The sequence below is a fragment of the Rattus norvegicus genome, chromosome 19 (assembly GCF_036323735.1).
Source record: "Rattus norvegicus strain BN/NHsdMcwi chromosome 19, GRCr8, whole genome shotgun sequence".
NCBI lineage: Eukaryota > Metazoa > Chordata > Mammalia > Rodentia > Muridae > Rattus > Rattus norvegicus.
The window spans coordinates 57521215-57549177 of record NC_086037.1 but is presented as its reverse complement, the minus strand read 5'-3'; the positions used below and the strand labels follow the sequence as shown (position 1 = coordinate 57549177).

Genomic DNA, 27963 nt, shown 5'->3' with positions numbered 1-27963 from the left:
AGAAAAGTATGACCAAACTACTGCACAGACAGTCGCACAGCCACAGACATCCAATGCTGGGAATCAACTCTGCCATTCTCAGCAGACGCCGAAGGCACAAAGTATAAGAATCCACTCACAATCTTCAATCACCTCTGACACAACAACAAAATAATGGCAGCTAGTCACACCCTGGCACCACGGGTGTGCTTCATCAATCAACTACCACTTTGGAAGAAGAGAGGAAATTTAGGAAGCTGATGTGACTGAGATCTCACTTGGAAAGGACTCACACATTCCAACGGAGCTCTGATAGCCAGTAGAGGCTAGTGATTTGGAGACAATGTAAGTGGGACCACATACAGTAAGGAGTCTGGACAGAGTTAGAAACAGAATCCTACTTTAAAACAACACAGCTATCAACACTTTGACAATCATGAATAATATGTGAGACACTCTTGCTCCCCTTCAACCGCTGACCAGACTCAGGAGTTCAGAACAAGATGGTGGTGAACATGCCAGTGTAGGATTCAGATCCGAATGACCTATGCACTCTAGTAGTACTATGGGCTACTCATGAATGACGGACATACTAACAGCTGTCAATAATATATCTTATAATTAACAGTAGAAATGTAGATTATGGAGAATAATTCCATTTTCATATATAGCCGAACAAGATCAGTGCAACTTTACAATTAAAAAAAAAATCTTGCCATTTATGTAACATGAATGCAGCCATAGTCACACATTAGATGAAGTTTGGGGGCATCATAAGGATCTAGACACAATGTTATGTAATAGTATATAGAATGTATCCAAGTATGGTGTAGAGTTTGAAGCCAGCAGGTAAACTATTTCCCTATGCACACATTCAATTCTAGAAATGCTTCCAAATGCAGACCTTTCCGATAGGCAAAGAATTGATTCCTCTAAAATCCCTGATTCCAGCCAGCTCCATCTGGATCCTGGTCTATGAAAAAATAGAGGGACACAAAAAGGTTATGATTTGATGAAAAAAAAATAGAGTAGGAAAAATGGCCATCATAAGTTTTATGAAAAAATTATTCCACTACCATGAATCTTGTCCGGGATCCACACGCATTTGAATAGTTTGAATTATCCCTGATGATTTAATCATTTTAACTGATTTATTTACCTCATTGAATAAAACATATCAAGATGCAACACATTTGATCTTTGGGTATTTTATTGCGGTAAAATAATAAAATACATGTATGCAATGCCGGCTGACTTTTCCAGAATAGATGCTTTCCCTTCATCTATTACTCTGATTATTTAAATTTTTTTACTTAGGTGTATGGGGATGTGTATGAGTATTTGCCACATGAATGAGAATGTCAGCGGAGGCCAAAAACAGGTGCTGGATCCGAATGGAGCTGAAGTTACAGTCAGTATCTGCCTGACGTGGACGCTCGGATCCCAACTGGATCCTCTAGAATAGCAAATGACCTTAACCACTGAGCCATCTCTCTGACTCCTACTAAGGCCTTCCTAACGTGAAACACCACTGGTTCACTGGTCTGTACTAGAGAACGGTAGCAGCTGTTTCCCCGGCTTCGTAAGGATAAAGTTTAATCCGCGTTTGGAGGGAGCACGCACGGTCAAGTTTGTCAGGAAGTGAACAACATGGACGGCCAAGCGTAAGAGGGGAAAAGGACATCAGTTTATCTCCGTCTGATTTCTATTCCTGATACACAATGGCAAGTTTGGAATTGTCCGTTGTGATAAAAGAAAGGCTCACAAAGCAACCTCATTTCTACTCAAACCAATGGGGCCTTTCACACAATCGTCCAGCAACCTATCATCGTTCATGGTTCCCAGTGTATATTGATCCACTGAGTCATAATAAAATAGTACTTCCAGACGGGAGTGAGAAGAGTTGTGTTTCTGCCTAGCCAATTTCAAATTGCTTCTGGCAATACTATGAATCTCATCCGCACCTCTGTGTTTCCCTGCAAACTCTGTTACCACACAGGAACACGAAGGAACTGAAAGTTAAAAGAAAAGCCAGTGCCATAGCAGGGGCAGCTCCACGCATGCGCCCTATGAGAGCTACAGTAATTGCAAAGCACATACTTCTGATAAACACAATGAACAATTACCAGCACGGATTGCTATGGCGCAGCTCATACTGCTTTTATCACATACATATTCCCCAAAGGCGTAACCCATAGTTACGGAAGGAGGATTGTAAAACACCAGAGGTCAGGGATGCACCTTTAGAACCGAGAACTTTGCTTTCTTAGTGTAAGACGTTTGCAATTTGTAGCTGTAAGAAATGGGAAGGCAGTATTTCCTGAGCCAACTAAGCCCAACAGTCAACCATAAATGTCAAGAACTTTATATTTTCATTTAATGGCACCAATTTTTCCTTCAACAGACGCATAACTGAGCACAAGAATATTGTGTTGTATAATTGCCCTGGTGAAAATTTTAAATCTACTGCATTTGCAGAGTCACACAGGAGTCTGAGTACGATCTTTCCAGTGCTTTGTGCGCCTTTACATAAGAATGGGAGGGGCTGGGTAACAGTGGGGGTGTCCCACTTCAGGGGAGTCTCAACGGGACATTCAGGGTTTGCTTGATTCTGAAGAGGGAATGCTTTCAAAAGGTGTCTGAGAGAAAATTATCCTTCGGGACCCTTGGGGGTGACCTCCTTCTGTGTCTGTTATCTGAACTGTAGCTTTGGGGGTTTCTGTCTCTCTGTTCCTCCACCGCGTGTTTTCCCGCACCATTCATAAGCCGTGTTTTTGAGGACCCTTGCTGCAAAGGTACCTTGTGGACGGGGAAGCCTGAATTTTGTCTCCTGTAGCTCTGGTTTCCCTTTGATGACTACATAGGGCAACAACTCCTCTGTGTCTATTCATAGACGTCCTATAGATATCTTAAACTCAGAACTCCAAAAATGGACATTTCGTCGCTTGTCAAAACCAGATGGCCAAATAACTCTGGTCTTCCATTCATTTGGACTATAAAAAAAAAACAACCTTCAAATGGTTTCTAATTATTCCTTCTCAAAAATACCATGAGGTTGCCAAATTGAGTCACCGTGACTTCCAAAGTGATTCTCATTGCATCCCTTTCGTTCTCTTACTCCTGTCCTGGTTGGAGGCCTTGTTATCTCAAAGATGCCATTAAAAAAATTTTTTTTCCTCAGCTTGCCGATCGGTCATTAGGGGTATATGTTTCAGTGAGACATCATCTCCAAAGAAAAGGGGTTCTAGTGACCTGAGAAAAGTGGGTTCCCAATTACCGGAAGCATTAAGATTGTGGGTGAGCACAGAGGTCATAACCTACGCTGAAAAATCTGGAAAGACTTCCAGAGATAGTCATATCTGTGCTGAGAAGCTCAGGTCAGAGAAAACAGTAGCTTTCCTGAAGGAACGGGCGATAAGAGGCTTGGAAATGAGAGAGAGCACAGCATATTCAGGGACTTGAAACTGCACCAAACAGTTGGGCTGTGAAGTCATAGGACTTGGCTTGAGATGGAGGACGAGACTACACTGGTAAACGGAGGCTGATCTTAAGGGCCATAAAGGATACAGTGAACACTGACAGAGTGAGAACTAGGGCTTAGGGGAGGCGAAGAAATGAATAAACTGCCAGTAGGCAGTGTAGAACGATCTCCTTGGTCAAATTATAGAAAGAGAAAAGGCACCTTTAGGGTTGCGGTATTAATCAGAGCTGAGAAGTCTGAGGCCCTAATGAGAGCCATGTCTTCTAGCAAACACCATGAAAGGGAACAAACAAGAGATGACTTAGTGGTGAAGAATGGAGAGGATCTTATGATCCGTGGATAGCTCATAACTACAAGATGTTAGAGCATCGTTACAGAGATGAGGAAAAGCGAGAGAAAGCCAATGGTGAGAATCTGAAGAACATTCTAGATAGCGGTGCTGAAAGTGGTGGTGGTGGTGGTGGTGGTGGTGGTGGTGGTGTGTGTGTGTGTGTGTGTGTGTGTGTGTGTGTGTGTGTGTGGTGCTGAAAGTGGTGGTGGTGGTGGTGGTGGTGGTGTGTGTGTGTGTGTGTGTGTGTGTGTGTGTGTGTAGATGTGTAGAGGTCAACGTAGGGTGCCTTCCTCGGGTGCCAACCACTCTCTTTTCAAGGCACAGAGTCTGGCAACCTCCTGTAACACTTCTTCCCCAAGAATGGGATTACAAACACAAGCTACCACGCCTGGCCTTTTCTCATATGGCTTCTGAGAATTGAATTCAATTCTCGTGACAGTGCAGCATACACTTTCCCAACCAATATCTCTCCAGCACTAATAGAAGAAACCTTTGAAAAAGACGAAATTGAAACAACAGGAAGTCTGAAGAAATAGGAAGGGCTTGTGAAGCCGATCAGCGGTTCACTCTGGAACCAAAGGCAGCTCTCCTTGGTGAGCAGAATGAAATGACCTGGGCCTGATGGCACACATCCGTCAACCCAGCTACATAGAAGACTGACGCAAGAGAATCACAAATTCAAGGACTCCCTGGGCTCCACAGAAAATTTGAAACAAACCTGGATAACCTAGTGAGTTCTCAAAAGAAAAAGCCAAAAGACAGTTAGGGACAGAGATCAATAGTAAAGTCCTTGCCTGGTATATGGGAAGTCTTGGAATCAATCTCCAGTTTGACCAACGAAGAAAGAGAACAAGGTCTACCGTGTTATGGGATTTGGTACAGATGTTTCCGAGAGGAAAGCTGGCAACACTCCTTTTGGATTCACACTTGCTACAAGTCTTTAATATGTGTGTCTCAAATAGCCAATCTATTTTGCACCAAGCCTTTGCAGTTCTTTGAGTTCCAATCTTAGCAGCAAAAGCTACTTCCTATTATGACACACTGGGTAACCGAGTTCAATCTGGCTTTGCAGCCCCGTGACAGCACAGGTGTCCACGAAACCTCTTCTCACTGTCCGTTATCTTATTGGAAATATATGTACATCTCCCTATTCCTCCCCCTCAACCAGAATTTTCCCGGCCCTACTTCTCAACCGCACCTCAAATATCATCTCTTTCCAAATCTCACTTGTTAGCTCGGGAAACTCTGTCACAGGAAAGGATGGGCTTGCCTGAAGCTCATTACATTAATTACAAAGAACCGGATGTTAGAGCACCAGCTTCATGTGTGAAGATGACCTTGCCCAAACTTTTGTGACCTGGTTCAACATGAAAGTGTGACTCGTCATTAGTTGGTCTGCCATTGATCTCATCTGCCCAAACTCAGAGAGACTGAAATAAATTCGATCGATTCTGAGATGAAATCAGAAGGTCAGAGGGCAATGGGAGCATTTCCTTTCTGGTGACAAAGTGAAAGGACAGAGCTTTGTAATGAACGGAGCCGACATTTCAAAGGATCTTAAAGCCACTCTGTCATTTATTCTCTAAGAAATATTTGGTGATTAATTCCCATCCAACTCTTTTTTTTTTTTTGGAGCGTCTGAAATGTGCTTTGAATCCCAGTGACAACATCCCCAGTATTGGTATCATAAGGTGTCTTAGGATCATTAAACTTATTAAAACTTAATGTGTTCTGTCCATAGATTACAAAGTGGTCCATGTTTGTATTTTGTTTTTTGAGTGATGTGAAAATGGCTTATAGACTGCCCACATGTGTTTTTAAAATGTGATGGAGACAGATATGGGGAGTTTATGGTATAGCATGGCAGATCTAGTGCTTTGGGCATTTCTAAATCTTCAAAAAGATTATGGAAGCTTAGTGACCTGTAGATGACAGAAGATAGCAGGTTAGGAAAGGTCACCTTTTTAAATTTCCCAAATGCCATCCCTCACATCAAAGAATATAGAATTTCTTTCCCTAATCACGTAAGTTAATTATGGTTTTCAAACTTGAAAATCACTCTACTGACCTTAGGCAAATATAACTACTGTATACTAGGGGCTATCATTCTAATTCTAGTCTATATCAGCAAAATCTTCAATGTACAGCCTAAAATACTGAACTAATAGATGCTTAGTACAAAAGAGTACCCACACAGCCCAAGAAATGCTATAAAGGACTCTAAGTCTACTGAACATATATAGAAACCACCTATATATTCCGTAACATGCTATGTATTCTGTGTCTCAACTCCCTGGATCTCGGCTGGGAGTATAACTCTGTTGACAGAATGCTTTCCTATCATGCACAGACCCTGGGTTCTCTCCACAGCACTTTATAAACTAGGCATGATGGTGTATGATTGTAATTTCAGCATCTGAGTAATTGAGGCCAGAGGATCAGCAGTTCAAGGTCACATTCATCTTGGGTTACATTCTGATTTAGAGACCAGCTTTAGATACAGGAGATCTTGTTTTGAGACAGAGACAGAAACGGACGGAGAGAGATAGAGACAGGCAGAAACAAACAGAGACAAACAGAGAGAGAGACAGATAGAGAGACAGACAGAGAAAGATTGCACAATGGCTGGAGAATGATCCTAGAGTTCTGGTGAAGCCAGGCTAGCCTAAGCACAGTCTGATTCAAAAGCTGTTCCATATATATATGCACATGATGTGGCTTCTACCTCCACGGTGTTTAACTCTTACAAAAGATAAATGTGGGGCTGGGGAGATGGCTCAGTAGTTAAGAGCACAAGCTGTACTTGCAGAGGATCTGGATTCGGTCACTAGAACCCACTTTGGGTGGCTCACAACTGACTGTAACCTTAGCTCTAGGGAGATTAGATGCTTCTGAACTCTGTGGGCATTGTACTCACCTACATACACACGCATGCGCGCGCGCACACACTCTCTCTCTCTCTCTCTCTCTCTCTCACACACACACACACACACACACACATGCACATGCAACTTAGAAATAAAATGTATCTTAATGTCTTAGGATTACTATGACCAAATGGAAGTTGGGGAGAAAAGGGTTTATTTGGCTTTCACTTCCATATCACTCTGTCACTGAAGAAAGTCAGGACAGAATTCAGACAGGGTCAGAATCTGGAGGCAAGAGCTGATGCAGAGGCCATAGAGGGGTACTGCTTACTGGCTTGCTCATCATGACTTGTCCAGCCTGCTTTCTTATAGAACCCAGGACCACCTGCTCAAGGTTATCACTACCTGCAATGGTATGGGCCTTCCCTTGTCAATCACTAATTAAGAAATACCCTACAGGCTTGCCTACAGACCGATCTTATGGAAGTCACTCCTCTTAAATGGCTTTAGTTTGTATCAAGTTGACATCAAACTATCCAGTACACTTAAAGAAAAAAATAAAACAGAAACAACCACGAGACCTATCTGGAGATGATGTATGTCATCTGAGGGACTGAGTAATGCAAGCACTTGAAAAATTAGGATTAAAACACTCTGCGGTCTGAGAAACAGGGGGAAGAAGAATCCTTGCATTTTGATTCTAGGGTCAGACTTAGAAAGGACAAAATGTAAAGCTAGTATGTGTAAAGCAAAGGAGTGACATGAGGCAGACCAACGCTAGGCACATTTTTCACCATGGCAGTAATTGGACTGAAGGGATTGAGGGGCACAGAGAGGGCAGTGCTCATTAAAGCAGGAAAGGAAAGACTGGAGAACATTCTCTGTTCAAAGATCAAGACTGCTAACCCTCAAACTTCCAGTGTCCAATGACCATGTGTGTTGCCAATTATGAAGAGCAAGGGAGACGGAGAGAGAGAGAGAGAGAGAGAGAGAGAGAGAGAGAGAGAGAGAGAGAGAGAGAGAGAAAGAGAGAGAGAGAGGGAGGAAGAGAGAGAGAGAGAACATCATAATTTAGAAGTTCAGAAGAAAAAAAAAGCAGTAATTTCTGGTCACTAATAAGATCTGTGATTGCGACATACTGTTTTAAAGGAAGATAATATCCACAATATTTTAGCCTAACCATTACAGGCTTGAGGGTAGATAATTTGCTATGTCTAGGTGATTCCCAAAGTACATTAGTTTAACTTTTGACTCTGGATAATTATCAAATAAAAATTCAAAAGAATCTTAATTCATAGATAGACAGATAGCCATAGATGTGTGTGTGTGTGTGTGTGTGTGTGTGTGTGTGTGTGTGTGTGTGTGTGTGTGCACATACTATACATATCACTTAAAAGAATACATTTTGGGGCCAGCGAGATGGCTCAGTTTGTGAAGTTCTTGCCTTCCAACCACAAAACCAAAGTTCAATTCCCAGAACCCATGTAAAAACATCCAAGTTCGGTAGCAAACATATTCCCTGTGGTAGATGTGTGGGGGTAGAAACAGACAGATCCCTGGAACTCACTGGCAAGTTGGGCTAGCCTATTTGATGAGTTTGTGCAAGTGAGAATGCCTATCTCCTAAAAACAAGACGGTTCTTAGAAGACTCTCGTTCATCCCCCTCAGTTCCTCCATTTGACCGTGTAACCTGGCCCCTACCTCCTTCCCTCCTTCATGTCTCATTGTTAATTTTATATCCACTTCTCTGTCCTTATTTCTATACTCTCTCGGTCTCTTTTCTAATTTTTCTAGGCTTTACATACTACAGTGATTTGAATAAGAATAGTCCCCATAGCCTCATATAATTGAATGCTTCATCACCAGGAAGTGGAACTCTGAGAGGATTAGAGGGTTAGGAGGTGTGGCCTTGGTAGAGGAAGTGTGTCACTGGAGGTGGGCTTTGAGCCAGGCTCTGCAACTCTCCTTCTTCCTGCTGACTGCCAATCAGGTTGTAACTCTCAACTATGCCAGCACCATGCTTACCATGACAGCCGCCATGTGCCCAGTTGTGATGATAACAAACTAAACCTGAAACTATAATCCAGCCCTAGTTGAATGCTTAAATTTATAAAAGTTGCCTTGGTAGTGGTGTCTCTTCACAGCAAAGAAGAGGAATATAGACACCCACATTTATACCCGTATTTATGTGTGCATATATAAATGAATATATACTGTATATACACACATATATATTACAGGAGAGGATATGCATATAGATGAGCATGTGTTACCTGATGCTCTTTTAATGTCAAATACACTGAACTTAAATACACTTCCCTTGTGAAATAATAATCTATACTGAGTAGACACTGAATTAGCCCCTCGATGGAGCATGTTATAGGAAATGGTCAAACAATCAAGAAAAGATCAAATGTTCAATGCTCATGGCATGATAAAACGTCTCAGTGGTGAGTGCTACCTTAGCACTGTGTAAACCTGGCTTGGTCACCCCCAAAGTAAGTTAACACACAAATTAAAGCTTCTGTGAATTCTTTACATGTAGAAAATGGAAGGTGTTCTGTGAAAGAAGACTGGAAGAGCTCGTATATAGGATGGGATGAGGATGGGAGTATGATTCTGGGGATAGGGAAAAAATCTCTCGTAGTATAAAGGAGTCATCTGGGGAGAGCTCTTGGTTCAAAGAGAATGCTCAAGAAAGAAGGAATGGATGACATCTGCTCATTGTTTCACTTTTAATAACCTGGAATTATCAGGACACAGTCCCTGTTTTGACATCATTTTTCTTCTTCTAATGAGTAGAGGAGAAAATGTACAGGTAAAGGCTTGTAATACTGTAGAAGATAAATATATTATTATTATTATTATTATTATTTATTATCCTCTGAAAACAAAAGGCAAGGAGTGGGTATCTGAAGAACAAGAGTCAAAATTTCCTCTGTCCTATATATGGACAGGAACACACATACATTTGTACAAACACACACACACATATACAGAGACAGACAGACACATTCAATTTGTTAGCATTTCTGTATGTTTTCAGTAAAGAACAATGCAGAATGGAGAAACACCCTGCCCAAATATATAAAAATCGAACAAACAAACCATCACGTAACCTCAAAGTTGAGATCTAAACATTTGACCTCAGAGTACTCTGCTCTGTGTGTGGCCCAGGAACATCGTGTACATGCCACACTAACGAGCTCAAATGTGTCTCATGAACATGCAAAATAAAATGTACTAGGGTTTATTTTTCCATAAGCAAAACACATAGTGAAACATGAGAAACAGATCACACTTGGTTCTTATTTTTATATCAGTCTGATTTTTTTTGTAGGAAATCCTAATAGCTTTTCCACAACATCATTTCACTTTGGCTCATGAGTGGGAAGTCCGGTGCGGTAGCATGCTGGGAAATGTTTAATAACCTGTTCTCTGGGAAGGAAGGTTGTGCTTGATAATATGTGTCAATTCCTGTGGTGTCAACGCTCCCTCCACACCAGACTCCAGGCTATCTACTTGGGAAAGCTGAGATGGGAAGAGACGCTCACAGTAGGCCCTCACACATCAGCGGGCTACTGGCCATATCTCTGAGATAAGCTACTTAAGCCAAGCAGCTAGAATCATATTACAGTTATGAGATTCTCTGTCACAGCCCCGAGTGTGAAAAATGCATTTTTCCCCCTAACTCAATCTAATTTTCTATCTTGTGCTCTTATTCTGTCTCATGTAGAAAATCAATCTAATCATTTCGGAGGAACTCGGTCCAGTTCATGGATGACTCAATCAATTAAGAATTATGCTTCTGTCACCTTCAGCTTCAAAATGCCTGCAGGGATTTATCGTCCTTTCCATTGACCCTGGTGACTTCTGGGAACACTGGACAAGGGACTGCTTCTTGGTCAGCTGCCTGGGCAGTAAATGAACACATATAATCAGGTACCTTCTATCCTTCTCTGTATTAACTAGTAGAGCATGGGCAAGATACATATTTTATTGTGACATTCTGGTATCTTGCATGCATCCCAAGTATAAGATCTTGTCCACAGCTGTGGCCTCAGTTTATAGCACCTATAGTCCTCCCTGCCGTATCCCTAGCTCTTATTTCTCTCTAGTACGCCTCCTTTTCCTACAACTCATTTCTGCTGCCCTAGGGAGCTCCTATGCATCCCCATTTTGCATCTAGGGCTGATGTGTGTCCTTGCTACGTGACAATCTACATAATTCAGTAGCAGATGATTTAGTTGGGTTTTTTTTTCCTTCTCTTTTCTTTTCTTGAGACTGGCAGACTCCTTGTCCAGCATCATTCTAAACACACTGTTCACATGTAAGCATCTAAAGATGAAGAAAGGGCGCCACGAAATGCTCTACCATAAACTTGGTTTGAAAGTAGAGAAAAGGTAAGTTAGTTTTCACACTTGCTTGCTCCTGACCTGCCTTCTCCTCAATTCAAACTCTCCTTCCAAGTAGGGCAATATTGTTAATATTATTAACAGGTTAATATACTCTTTGAACTTGACAAGATCTAGAATCGCCTAGGAGATAAACCTCTGGGTATGCCTGGGAGGGAGTTTCTAGATTGAATTAACCGAAGTGGAAAGACTCAACTAATTGCCAGTGACATCATCCATAGGCTCTTTCCCAAACTGAATGGAACAGAGATAGCTGAATATTTCAGTAGATGATGATCTCTCTCTCTCTCTCTCTCTCTCTCTCTCTCTCTCTCTCTCTCTCTGTGTGTGTGTGTGTGTGTGTGTGTGTTTCTGTCTCCCTCTCCTTCCCCTCTCTCCCTCCCTCTCCCCCTCCCCCTCTCTCTCTTTCCCTCTCTTCCTCCTACCCCCTCTCTCACTCTAGCTCTCCCTCTCCCCACTGTGAACATAGCGATCATCTGCCTCACACTCTCACACTGCTCCTACTGCCTTGCCTTCCCTGCCATGAGTGACTGCACCCTCAGAATGTAAGCCAAAATAAACACTTCCCTCCTGAACTTGCTCTCATCAGGCATGGTACATAGCAGCAAGAAAAGAAAAGAAGACAGGGGAGAGAGAGAGAGAGAGAGAGAGAGAGAGAGAGAGAGAGAGAGATTCCTTTAGTCTCTTTCATCCTTTATCAACTCTTTCATGGTTTAAGCTTGCAAAGTATTCTGTAAGCCTTGTTGCCAAGTTATGCAATAACCTATATTTGCTTAAGCATGAGGTGACTCATAATACCTGAGATAGTTGAAGAATAAAAGGCAAGCAGGGCACCTATGTATAACCTGTTGCCCACACCATTCTGTGCACAGGGAAGAGGCCACTGAGAATCATTCTAGCATTAAGTCTTACAGCATCTTTCCTTATAGAAATGTGTGTGCTCACCTTTCCCAGTATGGCCACAGTTTGGTGCAGAAATGCAGAACACTTCATGTGACGAGTAAAAAGAATCCACTCAGTGTCCCTCACTGGCCAGTTTGGTAGGACTTACCGTAGAGATAGGCAGGTGTCTGCCAATAGTAATCAAAGATACTAGCATCTACCAGCTATTGCCTTATTCCTGATCCATGGCCTCTTCAAAATTACAATAGAGCCTATCAAAAGACAAAAGAAAGAGGGTTTTCCTCTGGTGTGGGTCATGAAGGCCTGCCAGATAAGAGGTCAATGCCTGTTTAGCCATCTTATGGACAGAAGCAAGATTAAACCTCAGAGAGCAAAGTTGTGCTTACACTGACTACCCAGGAGGCTGCTAACATTTACACGGCATTGATTTTTCCACATACAGTGCTCCTAAAATGCATGGCTGTTGACAATGTCTTTTGATAGAAAAATTTTGCAAATGGTGTGCATATTCCACTTTTGAAGGGTCTGCTATAAAATGCATATTTTCCTTCTCTATTATGGAAAAAAATCATAACATTGCTGTTTAAAAAAAAATTGGGCTTTATCCAGAAAAAAAAATACAATTGCACCATAAGAGTTTTATTTGAAAAGAGTTGAAAGCTTTGGCTCATATATTCTACTCTTTCATGAGACATCATTTGGGGGATTAAGCTAAACACAATTTGGAGGATTATGTCTGTGAATAGGAAGTGAATGATAAGGGAGTGACCCAGCGCAGAGCCAATGTGCAAAGACTGGGAAAGGATTTTATTTTGTCCCATTTCAGTTCTGTTTCCCCAAGTACTTGAGGGAAATCTGTCAAAACACTGGCTGATGTCAACCTCAAAGTACATGGACCCCAAAGATTCTACCCGCCAAAGAGCAGAGGAAACGGGGGAGGCAAGGGTGAGTCTGTAAACCCAGCAAGCCAGGGGCTGAGGAAGGAGGTTTCATGGCTAAGCCCTGTGGTATGTGAAGAGGGCAGAGGGAAAGAGAGGCAGGGACAGAGAGACAGAGACAGAGCAAGACAGAGGGAAAGGAAGGGGAGGAGACAAGCCCCAAATAAACAGCGAAGGAAAACAACAAACTCTGTGAGGACGGGAGTCATCTGATTTCTAGAGTTAATAGAATGAATGCTAAAATGCTGTTTCAACCCCCTTCCCTAAACTACGAGGCTTACAAGGAAATAAATAGCTCTTGCAGTGTGAGTGTAGTGTGTCTCCCACAGACTCACGTGTTTGTAAATTGCTGGGTTTCCAGCTGGAGGTGCTATGCTAGACGATGGAGCCTAACTGGAGAAAAGGTGTGCCCTTGGAGGTTATGCCCAGGCCCTAGACCCTTCATCATTTCTGCTTCCTGCCTGTCACGAAGTGAAGAATCTCCCCTAACCACACTCCCACTGCCGTCAGTTCCGCCCAAGTGCATAAGACCATGTGTCCATGGTCTGACAACACGAGCCAAAATACATCTTTTCCCTTCAGTTTGTGCTTTCAGGTGTTTCTGCCGCCAATACACAAAAGTAATTCACACAATAGAACAGTAGGAGAAACTAAGAGAAACTGTCCCCGAGGAAGCCAACAGGAAGCCTACCGCTACAGCTTAAAATGGGTTATGGTCAAAGACCGAAAGGAACTCGTGAACAAAGAGTGAAGAAAAATAGCAAATGTTAACTCAGCACATGGGAAAGACAGACAAACAGCTATGCAGAAAGGAGGAAATTGGAGAGACTACTCATTGGTTACCAGTGTTTACTTCTCTTACAGAGGACCAGAGTCTAGTTCTACACTGAGCAGCTTGTAGCTGCCTGTAACACCCGTTCCAAGTGGATCCTGCATCTCTGGCCACCGTGGGCATCTTCATTCATACCTGAGTGCATGGAAACACACACACACACACACACACACACACACACACACACACACTTTAACAAATAAAATAAAAATTTAAGGCAAAAAATGTACCAAAAAATACAACCAAAATGAATTCTTCTGAGGGATTTGAAGCAGATTTGAACACACAGAGGTGTAACTATGAAGATGGGTCAATTAGTGCCTCGCAGCCTGAGTAACAGAAAGAAAATAAAGGAGGAAGCCTGAGAGATCTATGAGGCACCATCAAACTTAACCTTGTGTGAGAGCAGGCAGAAGAAGGGAAAGGAAAAGGCAGTTAAGGAAATAATGACCACAACCTGTTTCCGATTTAATAAATGATGTGAGAATGGATACATTCAATAAACTCAATAGACACCGGGCAGGATAAACACGGAGCACTCCATTCCGAGACATATTACAATCAAGCACAGATTGTAATACGTGCTTTCTGGGGCACAGAAAGAATGTTAAAAGCAGAGACAAGAGATCTGTCACGTACAAGGGACCCTCGATAGGCACAGAAAATTTCTAAACAGAAACTATGATGGCCAACAACTCGTGGGACGACAAATTTGAAATGGTTCAAGGAAAAGAGAAAGTCAGCCAAAATATCTATGTTTGGCCAAACTGTCCTTTTAAATGAAGGACAAATCATGACAGTCTCAATTTAAAAAACGTAGATTTTGTTAATAGACCTGTCCAACAAAAACAAATCCCACCTGTGGAGAGAAAGAGGCATAGACAGTGAAGCAAAGTTAAATGAAGGAACAAAGAACACGATAAGGCAAATACGCGATTAAGCACGGATGAATGTACCCTTGTATTTGGGGTTTGTAGGCTCCCCTTTCTTCATGATTTAAAAGAGAAAGGCAGGACAAGGAGATGCTCCAGCAGCTGAAGGTGCTTGCTGCCCAACCTGGTCACCTGAGTTTGAACTGCAGGTGCCACAAATCAACCTCTGATCTCCTCATTCACGCAACAGCATGGGCACAGAGATGTGCACTGGGGGAGGGGTGGGTGAATAAATAAATAAAATCTAAACTTTAAAATAAATAAAAATGCACGAAGTCAATCAAATCCATATTAGGGTTATATATATATATATATATATACACATATATATATATATTTCTTTTTCTGGAAATGATACTGAAAGGAAAGGCAGTTAAGTTAGGAAGAGAGGGTTTTGTGTGTGTGTGTGTGTGTGTGTGTGTGTGTAATATATATATATATATATATATATGTATCACAGAAGCTGAGGAATATTATAAATTATATTAGTTTTAATTTGAAAATGTAACCACAAGGAAAAATTCAAACACAAAAATAAAGAAGAAAATTAAACCACAAAATCTCAATTACAAATATTTTAGAGGCTTGGGCACTAGCTGGACAAGTGTGTAGACCTGAGCTGAAATCCCTAGAGGCCACATGCAGCAGGATGTAGTAGTGTGTGTCTATAATCCAGAGCGGTGGAGACAGGAGAGACGAGTTAGCTGGCCTATACAGGGGCAAACAAGGAATCCTGTCTCATACCAGGTCAGCCTCTGGCCTCCATTTTCCATGTGTATTCTATGGCTTGTGCCTAAACCACACACATGCACACACACACACATACACTCACACACACACTCACACATACACAATCTCACACATATACACAATCTTACACACATTTCCACACCACACACTCACACACATACACACACTCACACACATACACACACTCACACATACACAATCTCACATACACAATCTCACACATATACACACACACACACATACTCATACATACACAATCTCACACACACACACACAGTCTCACACACATACATATACACCATCTCACACACATACACACACACACACAAATATGGGTGGGACTCATTTTTAAAAATCTATCAAAAAAAGTTTCTTTTGGGGACCTAATAATGATAAATGGTGTGGTTATACAACATTGTGATTGGTCTTAAGTGCCCCAGAATTGACATGACATAAACACAAATTAACGTTTTACTATGATTAATTTCATGTTACATGAATTTTTATCTCAGTTTTTGATAGTTTTTTACAGTGGATTAGTTAGCTTGCCTAATGCCGTGCAACTTTTATAGATTCACCCACCCCTTTTCGTAAGCACTGTGTAAAATCGCAAAGTTCAACCACCCACATGGTCGGTCTCCTGTGTGTTTTATTTTAACTTGTGCTGGAACTGCAGCCAATGGTTATATGTACGGCTTTGCTCTACATATCCGTTCCTTACATTTTTATTTCATTGATGGTTTTCTGCATCACCACACTCTTTATGAGAGTGTCCTAATCAGCATTAATGCCATCTAACACACAGCAGATGATCCACTCTGATAAATACAAGACATCGCATGCAAATGAAGCCGGGACGGGTCAGTCGGAGAGCAAATGCTAATACGTTCTCTTCCTCTTTAGCTTGGAAGCTTTGCTAATTTTTATTCCTTTCATCTTGAAAGCAACATAGAATAGCTCTAGCCATTGCAGAATCATAGCCAGGCTTAGAAGGGCACACTCATAAACACCATTGCAAACAATGACAATGGGGCCGAAAGTCTTAGGCAGGTGCACAGATCGCCACTGGGATTTCACGCTTATTTTTGCAGAGGAATGACCCAAATTACATGACCAGTTACAGTTCTGCCAAAATGACCTGGATTAGAAATTGAATCACCTTAAGGTTAGGGCAACTATTTGGAAAAGAAGTGGCATAGGATCTACCCAGACATCTCCTGGGTGTCCACCCAGAAGAGTCTAAGGCAGCAAATCACAGAGACAACCACGCATGCGTGTTTTGTAGCACTATACGCAAAGGCCAATGCAGGTGAAGCCAGCCTTGGTGCCCATTGGCAATAAAAGGGTAAAGAAAAAGGGTACAAGCCCATAGAATGGAGTAATATAATTTGTGAAAGATGACCTTTACGGGAAAATAGATAGAACTTGAAGACATCATATTGACCAATACAGGACAGATTTAGAAAGATAAATACCCCATGTTTTATTCATACATGGAATCTAACTGTTAAAAGGAAACCTGAAGTAGAAATAGGCTGTAGGACTATTTAGGACAGTGGTCCTCAACTTTCCTAATTCTGCAGCCCTTTAAGACAGTTCCTCATGTTGTGATGATCCCCCTTACCATAAAATAATTTTTATTACTACTTCATAACTATAATTTTGCTACTGTTATAAATCATGATGCAAAATGAGATACATAGGATATCTGATATGTGACCCCTATGAAAGGGTCATCCAACCCTCAAAGGGGTTGCAACCCACAGGTTGAGAACCAGCAAGAAGGGAGACAACATGGGGACTCGGAGTATACATAATCAAAGTGCATTGCATGTATGCATCTATGCAGATGTGGTAAGAGCAGGACTCAAGCTTGGTGACATAGCATGTGCCTACCATACCTTAGACCCTGGGTTCAATTCTCAGCACTGCAGAACAAAAGGAGAGTGTCATAATGAAAGCTGTCATCTCTGTACAAATAAAAGCACTGCTTTTAAAACACTATTCATTGGAAAACAAAGTAAAGGAGCTTTCTTTACTGACTCTCTGGAATGAATTTCAAAAGCATCCTTCTGACATTCTGGATGCCTACATACAAATCTTACTGACTACAAAATGGTACTAAGTACAGGTTCATTTATTTTACTGCATTTTTCCTTCCCTCATCCCAACCTTAAATGTATTTCTACCTTACACACATATTCTTGGTGTTTTTTTCTGCATTGATAAAGACAAAGAATTAGACTATATTTTAAATGGTCACTTGTCTTAATACAGTTGCAGAAGTCCAGAGAGGCTGAAAGATTATAGGAGAATTCTCAATATGGCTTTTATATACAGACTTCTTCTTTTAATAACATCTTAAGGTAAGTATGATATGTGTCAAGTACTGACTCAGTATTGACGTATTAGTGTTGGTGCGATGATAATGATGCTGATGGTGGTGGTGGTGGTGGTGGTGGTGGTGGTGGTGGTGATGGTGGTGGTGATTAACTAAATACAGTTCCTTTGATGTTTTCTTTAAATTTCTTTAGTTTTCACCTAATGTTTTCACCTGGGTTAGTCATGTTCATGTTGGTTACCTTGTTTCCCTGGGTTTATGTGGTTATGACAGTTTTGAGACTTCATTCATACATGTCTATGTGTGGGTTTGTGCATGTGTGTATTGTGTCCAGGGAAGCCAGAAGAGAATGTTGGATACCCTGGTGCCAGGATTGAATGCAGCTATGAGTCACCCACTCTGGGCTCTAGGCGCTGATCGCGAATCCTCTAAAAGAGTACTGTGTGTTCGTAACTGCTCAGCCAGCTCCATAGCCCATATGTTGGGCTATCTTATTGAGTGTTATGAGGCATGGTGTGAAAACAGAAGTCTGAGCTAAGCCATCCATAGAACAAGTTCAAAAGTAAGAGAAACCCAAAAAAAGAAGCTGAGCTTTCAACTGGGACAAAGTATGGGTCTCTGATGTTCAGTCCTACACAGGTCTGAACGGCCTCAATGGGTGCAGTTCCTGCTGACTTTCACAGCTCGCTCCACTCAAGTCCTCCAATGGTTCTCGACACCCTCCCTATGGACACACAACACTCTTCCTACAGGGCCAGTACAAATCTGCCATCCCAGCAGATTCCCAGGGAAGGAGGATCCCTGGCCATCAGGAAGGTCATGAGTAAGACGCTACAGCTGAGTGGTCCAGCCTAGACAAGTCCCTCTTACATCTGTGGGAAGCTGGACTTGCCCACTGCGACATTCACTAGGGAAAGCAGTGCGGCAGAGAAGATGGACGTGGCGGATCGAATACGCCAAAGCATGTCTTTGATTTTAACTGCCTTTAATAGAAATGAATGAAACTCCCCTCCCCCACTTTGTGCTCCCCTCATCTCAAAGGGAGGATAGTTGCATTGTCCACACAAGGCCAGGGCCACTACTTCCTTGAACTCTTTCTTTAGCTTTGCAACCCACCAAACTTTCTGAGGACATTCTCATTCTGGGGCTGAGTCCCTTCACACATGTATGCTAATATTTTGTTTAGAATATTTTGCATTTATATTCATGAGCAAGAGTGGTTTTTAATTTTCCTTCCTTGTTTGTCCTTGACAGGGCTGGGAACCAAGGTTATGCCGGCCTCACAGAATGAGTTAGGAGGATTTTTGACTTTTTTCCTTTCTCCGAGAGAGAATGTCAGATCTGTCTTAAATGTGTTTGGAAGAATTCCCATTTGAACACTTGTTAGCCTGGAGTTCTCTTTGTTGGAACATTTTAATTATGGATCTATTCTCTTCCAGAGACAGAGGAGCTCTTTTTGTGTAACTTTTTGAATGCAATTTCGTAAGACTATATTTTCTAAACTTCCCAATCTTATTTTAGTTTTTGTTTGTGTGTGAATGTCTGAGGGGGTCAGAAGAGGGCACTGGAGCAGAAGTCACAGGTGGTCATGAGCTATGAATTGTAGGTGCTGGGAACCAAACTGTGGTTCTTTAGAAGAGCAGTAAGTGTTCCTTGCCCCTGAGCTGTCTCTCCAATGTACCTTCTTTTATTATTTTTGATATAATCTGTTAGATGCTTTTGTTCTAACTTTATTCACAAGGCTACTTGGATAGACTCTTCATATTTAGCCTTCTTCTGTGATACTTGCAATTAAGGATGTCAGTTTTTGTCTAAGTGGCGCCTCACAAGTTTGACTTACAGTGTTTGTCATCCATGAGCAAGAATGATTGCTAATCTCCATTGAGATTACTGTTGGAGGGGTGTAGTAATTAAATTCCACACCTTTCTGGATTTTAAGTATTTTTTAATTAATGATTTCCAGCTAATTTCACTGTAGCCACGCACTTACTCTCCATGATTTCAACCCTTTGAGATTTATTAAAACACTATTCTTTACGACAACACATAAATTTAGGTAAATAGCCTAGGTAAAGTTGAGAAGAATGTGTTCTCCAGTTGGTGGAGACACTTTATAAACGTAAATCACATTTGCCTATTTTGCTCAATTTATTCATTTTTCTATGTCAATCCTTTGTAATTTCAATAATATTTTCCTAGCTCGTATATCAAATAGCTAGACAGCAAGATACCATAACAATAAGCCCCCTGCAATCTGCATTTCTACATATATACATATATGTGCATATTTACTACTCCTTCCTGTAGTTAATATTGGTATGAAAACTAGCTGACACACTAGACAGCATTTCCTGTCTCTCTAGGAATGCTTCCCATAAAGGAGAGCTCACTGTGTTTTTATTAAATAGATCAAGCTGTATGCAATTTCTGTTTGGTTCACTAGCTTCTAGAAATACCAGTAAATCCATGTCGTGAGGCCTTCACCATCAAGTGATAGCACTTAGAGATGAAAGTCTGTAGGAGATGTAGGTGAAAGTAGAGGGTGAGGCACTCATCATGTGGTTAGTACCCTCATAACTAGCAGAAGATGGAGAGATGGTGCTATTCCCCTGTGCTTGCATCCAAGAAGCACCTTAAAAGGCAAACAGAAGGCAACCAATTGAAAGCTAGAAGCAATGTCTTCAAGAGATAGCAAATCTGCTCTCTCTTTGATCTTGCACTTCCAAACCTTAGAATTAGGGGAAACGGATGCCTGTTGATTGATCCACTTGATCTATGCTATTTGTTATAGCAGCCTAAGTGAACTCTAACTTTTCTAAATTAATTATTTCCCCAAACCAGACCTGCTAGAGTTGGTACCTTTGACTTTGGGGTAAATCTGTCAAGAAAACCTGGGCTCTGTGGGGGTCTTCTCTTGACCTCTATGGACTTCTAACCCACCCTGTTCCTGTTTCACCCACAATCTCACCATCTTCTCACAGCTACACCCTGACGCATGCGTCCCTTGCCCCTCAGTCATTGTCTACAGCTGTGCTTCTGAGAGAAAGCAGCCTGAGATCCATCCACGTAAAATGCTCCTACTCACTACTGACAAAGGCAGATGGGCTAGAGTGATTAAGAGCACTTGTCACTTGTACAGAGGACCAGAGTTAATTGCCAGCACCCATTAGGTAGCTCATAGCTGGTGGTAATTCCGGGTCCAAGGGATCAAAGATCTTCTTCTGATCTCTGTGGGCACCTGTGTAGGTGTACTAACCTACACATAACCACACAGAAACAAAATGAAACAAAAATAAATATTCAGACCTGCACTAAAAGAAGGCACAACTAAAAGTTATCTACTGGTGATTATTATCAACTTCACAAATTTATTTTAATTGAACAAACTGGAGGCATTGTATCAGTTTGGTTGTGATGATATTTATATCCTGAATTTCTTCATCTTGTGAAAATTCAAGACATTTTCTAAGCCATGAAAATCCTGTGTCTCCTAGTTTGAAGGGACTTGGGGCAATCTGCTTTAAGGAATTCCCCTTATCTTCTTATCTGTGTTTTGAAGATTTCTATTTTTAAATGAATTATGATGAAAACATGCATTACCCAAAAAGTACGCTTGGGGCTGGGGAAATGGCTCTGCTCCTAGAGTCCTTACTCAAGTGCATGCAAACTTGAGTCAGGGTCCTAAGCACTTAAGTAAAAATCCAGGAGCAGGAGCACACATCTATAATCCCCAGGCTGAAAGACAGGACTGGAGGACGTCTGGGTTTATTGAACAGCCAGCCTTGCCAAATCTGCCAGCTCCAGACCACAGTGGAGACATTCTCTCAGAAAAGTAAACTGGAGAGACTGATTGAGAAAGATATCCAATACTGGCCTCTGACCTCCACACCAGGTACACGCACATGTGTACACACATACATGAACAAATACACTCACATACCCACAAACCACAATGTGCACATTGTTTTAGAATATGGAGACCCTCAAATCCAGTCTCATACATTTACGGGTGGAAAGAGAAAGCTGATGTCATTCCCCAAGGCCACCCAGGATTTACTACTGTGGTGTAGTGTTCTGGATTCCCAAGCCAGAGCTTTTTATCACCATAAATTACTTACAATTGGCGACTTGACACATCTGCTCAGATGGAATTATGGGGTTGATTTAGAGCTAGAGAATGTGTGCCTCTAGGCAGACAAGGACATTGGAGGAAAAGAAAAAAGGGGGTACCAGGATACGGAGAGGGGAGAATGTCCTTACGAGAGGAGACCCGGAAGAGACAGCAACATATGAAGTGTGCAGGAAACCAAACAGTTACCAGACAGTCATCTCTGGTGTTCAAATAAGCTGATACGAGAATGGAAGTGGTTATAAATATACACAAATGGGTAGCAATTTTTCCTTTGCTTTAATGAATAAAGGATATGGGCATATTGAGATATAAAACATGTAAATCTTCACTCATTTTTATTTCACCTTCTCAAGGCCAATGTATAAAATATAATCTATAAGCATAAGTGACACACCACAGACCATAAAATTGATCTTGAACTTTATCCTCCAAGCCATTTTCAAAGTGTGAACCTCTTAGTAAGGCTTTTGTTTTTAATTCATAAACCAATTTGAATTTCTTTTTTTTTTTATAAAGATGCAAAACTATTCTAAATTAAGCCATCACATCCACATCCCCAAGCTGGCTGACTCTGACCAAAGATACCCAGGAAAGAAGCTTCTATCTTTACTTCAACCTCATAAAGAACATGCAAAATATAACAACGATACTTTGACACTACTTTATAATTAATCAGGGAGTTGATCCCTCCTAGAAGACTTATGTGGACATCTATATTCCCTGAGATGACTTTGTGTACATTTGTGCATATACTTGGTCTTGTTAAGTTTGTTTAATGGGGTTAATTGATGGATCTTCTTTGAAACTGGTTAACATTGCTCCAGCCTATGTTTCTGAAATCCATTTGGCCACACTTTTGCCCTGATATCATTTTCAACAAGGTCAATGCTGTGACCTCACTAATACTGTGACACGATTAACCCTGTTTCTCCTATAGGAGATTAAAGGACAGAGGCTAAATATCTTTCCCATCCTTAAATGAGTACAAGATAAATATGATTTAAGCCCAAGGATACTGAATCAGTCTCAGGGTGTCTAATCATAGATACTCTTCACCTAAAATTCTATTATCCTCAGAAGAAAGTTAAAGAGACAGGGTGGAGAGCTGAAGTTCAGATGACTGGGAAGCTTGTGTCCCGTGACTCTAAGGTAACTTGTGACCCAGCCATTCGGGGATTTATTTGAGTTCAAGTGTTTGTATCTTAGCCATATGAGCTGTAAGTTTGGATTCCAAGGGAACAAAATGGGAGGGGTGATATGGGGAGGAGAGTGAAAGGAAGACAGAGTTGGATGAGGGAAGAGGGAAAGAGAAAGGAGAGGAAAGAAAGGGAGAAAAGGGAAGGCAGGAGGAGGAGAGGGAATGGCCGGTACTAGAGATAATCAGAATGCAGGGCAGAAAATTAGCCATAGCCAATAAGATGTCATGTGGCAGAGCCTGGATGAGTCTGAAGGTGTGAAAATCTTATAGCTCCATATGTCAAAGCCTTTCTTGGCATGTTAGGATCTGAAGTGATGGGGAAGAAGCCAGTACAGAAGAAAAATCTACACTATCTTTTAGTCTACATTAATCTCTACAAGCTTCCCCTGAGAGTGCCAACTCAGCCGCTGAAGTTCATGAGCCTCATCTCCAGCCACAGACCTCAGGTGCATTCCAGACTCACGCCATCTGTGCTAAGGCTCGCCTTCCCTTCAGCTTCGAATTATTCAACTCTGCACATAATTCACTTCTAATTTATCAGCTGCCATCTGAGGCATTGACTATTAAATATATTAATATTGTTACTTTAGAATAAAGTAAGTGTAAAGGATTCTATGCAGCATCCTTAACAAGAAGCACTGGCTACTTGGATAATATCCCAGGGGGCCCGCCATTTTACGTAAGGTATTTTCCTGAATACCTGGAAAATATAACATGGGGGCGGGTCTTAACTTAAACACAGTAAGTTGTAGATAAGCACAATGATTTAGGGCAGAACGAAAGGCCAGAAAATTCTACAAGGGGTGTTAGAATCCTCCATCTCAGAGTAGACAGAGAATGGGAGTTACCTCTCTCAGTTCACCATGTAAATAATTTCTCTACATACAGATGTTTGATTTTTAACAACGAATCTTACAGCAGTGAGAAAATGTTGCTTATTTAGCGTAGAAAGACGCCATTGTGGTAAGAAAACTAACAATGGACAGACATAAACACATAGTATTCTCTTAGCAATGGGAAATATTCTGGTCTTACAGACTCAATCATAAAACAATCTGCTGTATTTCAATACAGTGCATGCATTTACATCCTTGCGTTGAAATACTTTATTTTTGCTGTACACAATCACCGGATTCATGGCTTGTTGGTTTGGCTATATTCACAAGTCTATGAGCTTGCAAAGGACTCATCTCATGAAAGCCTATTGTCAGATGAAGTAAGTCACACTCATGGGTATCAATATAAGGACTGCTGTGTATTCTTCTGGAGGAGACCATTAGTTCAGGCTCCCCTGTCAGGATCCTACTCACTTATTCAGCAAAATCCATGGTATTTCTCACCCCACAGCAGGACACCACATGGGTTTTTCTCATTCCCTGCCTGACCGGTTCTTCTGACTCCTCAGAACTGGTCTGTCCAAGAAACTTTTGGATTCATCTACTCATACACAATCGGGTGGCTCGGCTGAACACCTCTCCCAGCCTGAGCTACATACTAGAAGGTGCATTTGAAGAAAATAAGTAATATAAGCCTTTAATAAATCACTCAAAATCTGACATTTCTTTATGAACACTTCATGTAATTAATAGAGGGAAAAAAAGCAAATCTAAATAAAAAAAGAAAAATGTAATCAAGTAGGTTGACAACCAGCAAGAGATAATTAAAATGATCCTGTTTTGTTTCTTGGTTTCATTAACATGCAAATGAGATTCATGAAGTTTGATATTGTGTTTCAGCAAGAGCCATAGAAACAAATTAAGAATGAAAATGAGTCCAACCGATGGAGACTCCTGTTGAGTGTATAAATTAATGAAAACTATGATTGCATCCAATTAATAAAATATAATTCTGTGATTTATTGGGCCTCAAAAATGAAATAAAGCTTTGTAGATAAATTAAATTTTGTTTCTTTTTGGTGGACCCCATTCTGTGAATGCTTTGAAGATTTAAGGAAAGGGCAGTAAATGTTAAACTCTGTTTTACTTTTAAAAGCATGTAGTAGAGACCTTGCTTTCAAGTCAAAGTGCCATAGAAATGCTGTCCCTGCTGAGAGGGACTTGGTGCAGGATCTAGAATACTGGTTCTCAGACTTCCTAATGCTTCTATGTGTGGTGACCCTCAACCATGAAATTATTTTTGTTGCTACTTCATAACTGTAATTTTGTTACTGTTTTGAATAATAGTGTAAATATCTGATATTCAAGATACTCTCATATGCAACCCCTAAAGGATTTGCAAACCACAGGTTTAGAACCATGGGTCTAGAATGCTCCCAGAGGGCAAAGAAATCCAGCTCAGTGCCTACACAGTCAGAGATCTAGAATGGTGAATAGGAAGAGACAATGACCAACATCTCAAACTACAAGGTACTTAAAGAACGGAGTAATTAGATCAAGAGCCCCATGACTCCCACTGGTTACAAAGATCTTGCTGTTCTTCTCCATGGACACTTGCACTCTTACAAACACCAAAGTGCACACTTTTCAAATGATATGAGATGACACTTGAACCTTGAACCATGTCATAAAGCTCAAGACCATGCCACAGGGTCATGCAAACATCTCTATAGTCATTGGAACTGAGTAATGTAGAATGTACTCTCTCTCTCTCTCTCTCTCTCTCTCACACACACACACACACACACACACACACACACAAACACACACACACTGTTATGTTCAAAGTTCCATATACTCAAACTCAAGCAACAAAAATAGCAACAGCATCAAGAACGCTAACAGCAAGGAATGGATTTTGCAGTATGGTGGAAGAGGAGATAGCTCGTGGCTCTTATAAACATGGGTTGTTGGGAGTCTGTCTGTCTGTTAAAATGGCTTGCCACTTGTCAGTGTGTTCCTCCAATGTTTGTGCTGATGTCTCTTACTTCTCTATATTAAAGAATTTAGCCACGGCAACACTGTCGTTTAGCACATGGTTGTTTGGTCTGGAACCCTCTCGTATCTCCCAAAAGTGAGTTATCTTTAATTATCTTCCCTTCCCTGGAATCATATACAAGCCATCGAGCCCAACCTACCTAAGAGATGACAAACAACTGAAACTGGGTATTCCTCAAGGGGCAGAAAAGCCTTATGAAGCTCTTGATCCCCAACAGCAGGGAAAATCATGTCAACCACATCTAGAATTACACAAACTGAGGGATTACTATTTTTAAGTACGTAGTGTGCCTTAAAATTACTTCTTGCAGACTCCTTTAACTTGAAATAGGAAGGCAATTAAGTCCCCATCATTTCTGTATTCATAATGATTGCAAATCATTGCAAAAATTTTTCTTTATAAGATACATAAAAAATTTACCAGATTGAAGAAACTAAGTTCTTCGGTTGTTAAAATGATAATATAGAGTCTTCAGATAGGGTTTATTTCTTCGCCTTTCCTGAATGGAAGCCAGATGTCATAAACTTTGTGTTATCACCATTGGCCTGTTTCAACATTTACTTCTTTTCGCAGCACATCACTTGCAATGATTTGATTAAGAAAATAGAAAATTCACAAGATTCAGAGCGAGCCAAAGGGTTGCGGGAGAGCAGACTCACCATCTCTTCGATTCAGCCTTGCGAATCCAGGACCGTGACTGCTGGAGAGCTCAGAAGAACTGCTGAAGGATGCCTGAGGCAAGGCAGACACCAGGGCCTCATCACAGTCATCTGCCAGGAGAGAAAATGCCACATTCCAGTGAGCACAGAGCTGACAGTTCTCTTCAAATCAATAGACACAACAAATAAACACAACATCAAAATGAGGATCTAAGCCATGCACAGTGGCATGCGCCTGTAATCCTAGTGCTCAGAGGGAAGGTGCAGGCTGATCAGGAGTTCAAGGTCATCTTCAGCTATAGAGTGAATTCAAAACCAGCTGGAGCTGTGGGAAACTCTGTCTTAAAGTAAGTAAATAAACAAGCCTGGATTCTCTAGAAATACTCCTATTATATATGCAGTTTATCTCAGAAAGTCTGGCAAGCTCAATAAAAACTGGAAAACAACTAAGAGATAGGAGATTGTAGAAACAGAGAAAGAAGACATTGTGGGAATTTTAAAATAAAACGTTAAGGTCAAAAGGTATGTTTTAGGATTTTTTTTAGCATGAGCAGAAAGATGTATAAGTTTAACTATGTTAAAATTAAGAAAGTTTACGGGCTTAGTGGTACACACTTGTCATCCTGGGAACTCGGAGGATGCTGAGTAAAAATCTCAAGGTCAAAGCCCTAGCTGGGCTAGGAAGGGAACTCAAGGGAACGTAGTTAAGTTACTAAGTCCCTATCTCAAATTAAAGCAGAAAGAGGGCTGCTGCCCATGTAGTTCAGTGGTAGAATGCTTGCTTATCCTGTGCAAAGCCCTGAGTTCATTCTCAAGTACCACAAAACACAAAGAATCTAAGGTTCCTAAAGATGCTCTACAGTGGAGGAGAAAAATGCAAAATGCATAAAGTTCACAGACAAGAAACAAATGAGCCATGGATGCCTCTCTAAGCACATAAAAGTTTGTTGGCATGTTTAGAATCATGTAGAACATATGAAAGAACATATTTAAAGATGGAAGAAATGTATGAAAATATGCCTGAAGGAATGATACAAAAGAGGTGTAAAACAAGATGTCATCAGCATCCCGAGTATAGAAAACATTTTAAATGGAGAAAAATAAAACACCTCCCATTTGGTTAGAAAGCACACTAGAAAACTGGTTCAAGGCTTGGCCAGAGCCCATGCAGCCCAAAAGCCATGCTGATTGATACTCAAACTTAAGAAAAATAAGAACTACTAGTGGATAGTACTTTATAAGCAATGAATGGACAAACTGGACAGGGTCAAAAAGACCAAAGTATCAGGAGCAGGTGGGACTCGAGAAGT

At 41.1% G+C, this 27963-nt stretch overlaps 1 protein-coding gene across 2 annotated transcripts in view; it reads right to left on the bottom strand.

The window, feature by feature from the left end:
• Cntnap4 (contactin associated protein family member 4) overlaps positions 1–27963 on the bottom strand; it is a 287727-nt gene that overhangs the window by 215996 nt on the left and 43768 nt on the right. For both annotated transcript variants that reach the window (XM_063278059.1, NM_001107432.1), the window contains exon 2: positions 26654–26764. In XM_063278059.1, the coding sequence (XP_063134129.1) occupies positions 26654–26764 (111 nt within the window). The remainder of the gene's footprint in view (positions 1–26653; positions 26765–27963) is intronic.